This window comes from Rhincodon typus, chromosome 25 (assembly GCF_021869965.1).
Source record: "Rhincodon typus isolate 14 chromosome 25, sRhiTyp1.1, whole genome shotgun sequence".
Lineage (NCBI taxonomy): Eukaryota > Metazoa > Chordata > Chondrichthyes > Orectolobiformes > Rhincodontidae > Rhincodon > Rhincodon typus.
The window spans coordinates 32,923,383-32,930,880 of NC_063356.1; the positions used below are offsets into that span (position 1 = coordinate 32,923,383).

The following is a 7,498-nucleotide window of genomic DNA, read 5'->3' on the forward strand; positions in this document are numbered from 1 at the left end:
TCTGCGTAAGGAATTTTCCACGCATATCTCCCTTAAACTTTTCCCCTCTCACCTTGAAATCGTGACCCCTAGTAATTGAGTCCCCCACTCTGGGGGAAAAAGCTTCTTGCTATCCAACCTGTCTATACCCCTCACGATTTTGTAGACCTCAATCAGGTCCCCCCTCAACCTCCGTCTTTCTAATGTAAATAATCCTAATCTACTCAACCTCTCTTTATAGCTAGTGCCCTCCATATCAGGCAACATCCTGGTGAACTTCCTCTGCGCCCTCTCCAAAGCATCCACATCCTTTTGGTAACGTGGCGACAGAAATGTACGCAGTATTCCAAATGTGGTCGAACCAAAGTCCTATACAACTGTAACATGACCTGCCAACTCTTGTATTCAATACTCCGTCCAATGAATGAAAGCATGCCGTATGCCTTCTTGACCACTCTATCCACCTGCATTGCCACCTTCAGGGTACAATGGACCTGAACACCCCAGATCTCTCTGTGCATCAATTTTCCCCAGGGCTTTTCCATTTACCGTATAGTTCGCTCTTGAATTGGATCTTCCAAAATGCATCACTTTGCATTTGCCTGGATTGAACTCCATCTGCCATTTCTCCGCCCAACTCTCCAATCTATCTATATTCTGCAGCATTCTCCGACAGTCCCCTTCACTATCTGCTACTCCACCAATCTTAGTGTCATCTGCAAACTTGCTAATCAGACCATCTATACCTTCCTCCAGATCATTTATGTATATCACAAACAACAGTGGTCCCAACACGGATCTTGTGGAACACCACTGATCACAGTTCTCCATTTTGAAAAACTCCCTTCCACTACAACTCTGTCTCCTGCTGCCCAGCCAGTTCTCTATCCACCTAGCTAGTACACCCCGGACCCCATGCTACTTCACGTTCTCCATCAGCCAACACACAACAGAGCTTCAGTAAATTGCCTGTCGGATGTTGAGACTGATCTACCACTAACTCTAAAGAAATATACCATTGTTTTTAAATGGGGACCTCAGAAGTATGCAAACAAAAAATCTATCAAACTAAATTCAAGGGTGAAAATCAAGCAAAAATATGGCAAGGCTAGATCAATGCCCCATGTAATCAGGCCAAAGACCAAGCCAGGCTGGTCGAGACAGGAGTCCTTGGACCCGTGAATGTTAGCGATTGGGCCATGCATACCATGCCAGCAATGAAGAAAGATGGATCAGTACACATCTGCAATGATTTTAAGGACACTACTAATCAATTGTAGGCCTTCTCGTGGAGCAGTGGCAGTGTCCCTACTTCCGGACCAGGAGGCCCAGGTTCAAGTCCCACCTCCTCCAGAGATGTATAACAACATCTCTGGACATGCTGGTTAGAAAAATAGGTGAAATTTAAAAAACTATACTGTGTGCTGAGTATTATCCTTGCCTTTAATCAATGACCTTTTTGCTAGACTAGCTGGAAGTCAGGTTTTCAGTAAAATTGACCTTAAACAAGCCTATCTCCAGATGAATGTAGATCCTGAGTCACTGAAACTTGATGATTCCATTTGGAATCACATTTGCACCTACATTATTCTAATATGCCGTGGATCAATTTTTAAGTGGATTACAAGAAGTCCAATGCTACCTAGAATTGGAAAAAAAAGAGTATCTCCAAAATTCTGACGCTACTCTGCAGTCTTGAAGATTATGACCTAAGAGTGAGTAAAGATAAATGCAATTTTTAACAATCTTCCATTGAATATTTAAGCCATGTCACTGATACTAAGGGACTACACGAGTCTCATTCAAAAGTAAAAGCCATAACTAACTAAGGCTAAAAATGTAAACCAACTGGAATAAGTTTTGGGCTTGCTAAATTAACATGGCAGGTTTGTCCCAAAGCCTGAAACCATTCTGAAGCCATTGCACAATTCATGATGCCAAAACATGAATTGGAAATGGGAAGATCAATGTGAAAGAACTTTTACACAAGCCAAAGAGGCTTTATTAAAGTTAGAATAGCCCAATCTACGCTTTGCTGGAGTGGAAGTGCAGTGGGGGATTCCATAGATAAACAACCAACCACCTGACAGAATAAGTTTATCATCATCTCCATTTCACATGGGAGTGACCCTTTATTTTGAAACTATACCCACTAGTTCTAGGATTCCTTGCAAGATGAGACATCCTCTCAGCATCTATCCTGTCAAGCTCCCTTCAGAATTTAATGCTTGGAATAACGATCACCCCTCATTCTTTGTAACTCCAATTAGTGTAGATCAAAGCTAATCAAATGCACAACTTTTCCTCATAAGACAACACCTTCATCCCAGGAACCAGACTAGTCATGTTTTTTTTTCTGAACTGTCTCTAATGCAATGATAACCCTTCTATAAAAGGAGACAAAAACTCTTAGTATTCCAGGCGCGGTGTCACTAATGCCCCCGTACTTATAAGATTTCCCCTCATTTATATGCCAAACTTGCAAAAAAGGCCAACATTCCAACTTTAACTTGACATATCTCCACGTTGACATTTTGAGATTCATGTACAAAGATACCCAGGTCGATCTGTACTGCAACATTCTACAGGCTCTCCTTGTTCAAATAATATTCTGATTTTCTATTCCTCCTGCCAACGGGGACAACTCACTATTCGCTTATCATGTATAGCTGTCACTATGCTCAGTTCAAATAAATGCAAGAAAAAGTACAAAGCATTTAATAAGCTGTTTAAATTCTAAATATGCAAAACGAAAAACCAAGTCAGCAAAGCCCTAGCTTTAAGAATAAAGAGTCATTGTTACACACAAACACTCAACTACCCTTTAAACTAATGGAAACTTGGAAATAAACATTCTTCTCTAATACAGATAAACAATGCGTTTTACAAGCAAATGATTTCCCTCGTACATTCAATCTCAACAGATAATTGAAATTTAATGACAGCTTGTCACCAAAAGGACAGGTAAAAGCATATCCAAGAGTGCTGTTTATTTGTACTGAACTCATCTGTACCTGTTCTAATGAACATCCTCAGATAGTGACTTATATTTTCTCCATTTACTTACAGCTCCTAATCACCTACAGCAGCATGCAAGCCAAGTTACCTATTCTCAGGCCCATAATTATAAGCAGTAAGATTAAGAGTTAATCTGAATGACTGAACCTCAAACTTTCCCAGAATTAAGTAGCTTACACCGCAGTACATATACCATTATAAGCTTCAATCAAACTCAACATGTACAGGAGAAAATGCTAGACTGCACATAACGTGGATATGCACAAGTTCATTTTCTAAAGGAGCCTGAAGTTGAACACCCACTACGTTGCAGATATTTATGTCATTTTATGAAGGTTAGATACAAAGAAGTTTAATAGCAACAAAAGAAATCCAATTGTTTGTTTCCACAATATATGATAAGTGGACCACATTACGTCAGATGAGAGCTCTACTATGCAAATACCTCTCTACTTCAAAGCAACTACTTGGCAGTCCACAGTTCAGCATCAATAGTGCAAAGTGCTAATTAGATTGGCCAAAAATCCATGCAAAGAGGCAAGATTTCAGTATCCCCCATAGGAAGGATATAAATACCGTTATAATAAAAGACAGAAGCGATCTCCAAAGCTGAACTGAACTTCTGATTTTGTCCATTGAAAGAAAAAAGAAATTGACAAGTATATGTAAATGGACAAAAAACAGTCAAGGAACAAGTCTAGGCATTTCACATATTGCCAGTGTCATATTAGTAAAAGAAAACAGTTCTACAATTGTCATCTTACCACAACAAAACCAGCACAGCTTAGTTACAGCTTCTGACTATCTAAAATTCCTTGCCAACCTGAAAAATAACTGCCTTCATGCCAAAACGTTTCCAATTCGAACTGGGTTCAGAAATGTTTGGAAGTCACAAAAATCATATTGCCAATTAATTTGCTAGATGTCTCAAGAGTCACACAAATTATCAACAATAATCATCTATTTAATGTGGTAGTATCAAAAAAAAACTCTTCTGGGCAACTTTCTTATCATGATACATTGTAGCAAAAATGAAACTGAAAGTTCCTACAGTAAACATTATTCATTTGCAGCTGGAGCAGCAGAACTCAGGGTAGTTTCACATGATCTGGGGTTTGTTTTCTTCATATAAATACAACCTATAATTGAGACACATTTATAGAAAACAATTTATAGAACTAATACAATCAATAACAAAAATAAACAAAAATGAAAGAGAATTTCATTTAAGCTTGTTGAGTTGACTTTCCTTCTGTTTCACTTATTCAAATTCATTGAAATTGACAGATCAGATTACTGAAGAAGGTTTCAATTGCTTGAAAGTACCCTACCAGGCTTCTGGTGTTGAACATTTAAATAGATTTTCCAAGATCACAAATTCCCATCTGGTGCAGATTGTATGCCATGTCAGATTTTGCAATCTGACCTTGAAAATGCATTTTTTTTTAAATGGCATTAGTTGTATAATATATTAGCAACAGCTATAAATGTTTCAGAGAACAGCGTAGGAAGTAATTAAAGAAAAGTTTTCATGGACCATCTTTCAATATTTATTAAAACTCATTGGAGAATGAGCACAAAAGTCAAAGGAGACAGTAATACAACATCACAGGATCATAGAATCTTGACAGTGTGGAAACAGGCCACTTGGCCCAACAAGTCCACACCACCCCTCCGAACAGCATCCCACCCAGACCCATCCTCTACCCTTTCCCTGTAACCCTTCATGTCCCATGGCTAATCCACCTAATTTACACACCTCTGGACACTACAGGCAATTTAGCATGGCTAATCGACCTAACCCGCACACCTCTGGACTATGGGAGCAAACCAGAGCACCCAGCTGAAACCCATGCATATTCTACATGTGCGTGACATATAATAATAGAACATATTGCAATCAACATGGTTACTTATAAAACAATTAGGAATGCACAGAAGCATTCTACTAAGAGCATTAAAGAGGGAAAAAGAAAGTTCATGAAGAGAGTCAGAATGACATTATCTGTAAAATGTACTACTTTGGTGCAAAACCCTTGTATACTTTTAATAAGAATTTAGCTATTTCATTAAAAAAAAAGAGGAATCTGACAAGGGATGGTGAGCAAGCAGGAAAATACTATTAGGCCAACTGGTTAAGATGGAGGTGGCCTACGTTTATTTACTTTTGTTTTTTGACCAAGCACGATGTCCTTTTCCTGGAAAGAGGTGCATAAGTTATTTATCATTCTATAAATGTCAAACATTGGATCACCCATTTCAAAAGTTACACGCTGATGTGAATACAACCCAATTTCAACCTAACAAGATGAAAACCAACAACATGGTTAAGAATAAGCAAAAGCGCTCAAATCACATAACTACTGTTTATGACAGGAATACTTTCACCAAGATTTCGATTACATCAATCTGTCCAGCAATTGTTTTCAATGGAAGGGGGCATTAGCAAGAAATGTGGAACAGCAAAGGAGACGAATCGAGCGAGAGGGTGTTTGTGTGGCTGAGTAAAGCTGACAAAACATTTCCGTGTGAGTGCATCAAGCAGATAGATGCTCGCTTTGCTAAAGCTCGGATACAGAAGGGTTGTTTTAAAAAAAAACTGAAATCAGAAAGACAGGGGGAAATGACAACCCCTGCAATCTCAAATGGGGAAAGAATAAACGAGGCCAGCAGGGAAAGAAAATAGCAGCGAGTTGCGGTTGTCCCGGAGTCAGTGAGCGCTTGCACGAACCTTCCGGGAACCTTGGTGTTCCGCTTCCAGAACTGCCTCCTGCTGTCGCTCGCCATCACCTCCCGTTCCCTTCCCCTGACAGTATAGGAGCGCTGACAGAATTTTCGGGTGTTTTTTTTTCCTTTTAGAAAGAAAACTAAATACCGTTCAGAGGAACGGGCACGCCCCAGTCAGAAAGGTTAAAATCTCAGACAATTTCTAAGCACTGCCACTGCCGCCGACGCCGCCATGTTGGCGTCCGGAGCCGACGCTGCCTTCTCATTGGTCGGGGCGGAACCGTGCACCGCGCTGCCAATCAGGAGCCTTGATGTTCACAGGTGGCCCGTCTCCTTGGCGACGTCGCCGGTTGATTGACAGGCAGATCCAGGCAGGTGTCCAAAGAGAAAGCATTGATCCCAGCAGCTCAGTCACAGAACAACACTGAATTACATTTAAATACAAGATGGAGAGATTAGATTGCTCAGCTATCAGTGTTGACAGATCATCGCTTTATTTGCTTTTCCTCCTAATCTGCAGAGTGACTCTGTACAGGGAGAGAACGTGTCTTGTTCCGTGCTGCCAGCACAGACAAGTTAACCTGCCTTTTAAATAAACCCAAAAACCTCAAATTAACTTTAATTGAAATGAGGATCTCGAAAAGTGGAAACTTTTCCAAAAGTTGTCTCCGTTGGACAAAATCTCAATTTTGATATCTTCCTTTGAAGGAAGTAAAGGATCACCAGTTCTGATGAACGTTGACCCGAATCGTTGAATAAAATCAGAAGGTGCTGGATAAATGCAGAAGGCCGCGGTAGCATCTGTGGAGAAAGAAACAGAATTAACAGTTGGAAACCAATATGAGGAACCGAAGAAAGGTGGCAAAGTGATGAGTTTTGTAGGGAAAAATGTGGGTAGGTGAAAGTGGAGGAAAAGGTCAGGAAATGGTTTCTGGGTAAAAAAGATTAGAGATCCACAGGTGACGCAGAACAAAAGGTAAAGGGTGTGCGAAGGTTTGAAAATAAGTAGTGAGGTCCGGAGAAGGTGTTAATAGCAGAATAATTGGTCAACTCTGCTGGAGACTAGATACTGGTTATGGATGGAGGTGTGGGAGAGAACAAAATGGATGACATGCTTCATGATCTGAAATTTTTGAATTCAATGTTAGGTCCAGAAGGCTGTAAAGTCCTTAAAAGAAAAATGAAGGACTTTTGCTCCAGCTTGCATTTGGCTTAATTGGAACAATGTGGTAAACTTAGGACAGAAATGTGAGCACAAGAGTGAGGTGGTGTTAAAAAATGAGAAAGCAACCGAAAAGTTGGAAGTCATGCTTGCACGTGTCGAGGTGTTCAGCAAAACGATCACCCTGGCAGGGTTTGAGGAGGAGACTAGAATGTGATCAATAAATACAGCAGACTAGCTTGAAAGAAATAGAAGTAAATCATTGCTTCACTTGGAATGAGTGTAAGGGGTTTTGGACAGCAAGGAAGGAACAGGTATTGTTACACTTCCTGCAATTGCACAGATAGGTGTGCAATTGAGAGGAATGAGGTGTTTGGGGGTTGGGGTGGTGGCAGAAGAGTGGAGTAGGGTCACAGAGGGAACAGTCCCTTCAGAATGCTCAGAGGGGAGAAGAAGTAAAGATGATTTTTTTGTGGTAGCATCACCGGAGACAGAAATGGTAGAGGGTGATAATTTTAAGGCTATTGGGATAGAAAGCGAGGAAAGGGTGTTCTCTATTGCATTTCTGCAACGGACGGGAAGTGGTGAGTGCAGAAAAGTGAAAAATGAGTT

General features: G+C 40.4%; 1 protein-coding gene across 4 annotated transcripts in view; it reads right to left on the reverse strand.

Moving 5' to 3' along the window:
* tbc1d22b (TBC1 domain family, member 22B) overlaps positions 1-5,991 on the reverse strand; it is a 1,108,217-nt gene extending 1,102,226 nt beyond the window's left edge. For all 4 annotated transcript variants that reach the window (XM_048611941.1, XM_048611940.1, XM_048611939.1 and 1 more), the window contains exon 1: positions 5,729-5,991. In XM_048611941.1, the coding sequence (XP_048467898.1) occupies positions 5,729-5,784 (56 nt within the window). In that variant the 5' untranslated portion in view covers positions 5,785-5,991. The remainder of the gene's footprint in view (positions 1-5,728) is intronic.
* Positions 5,992-7,498: the final 1,507 nt, after the last annotated feature.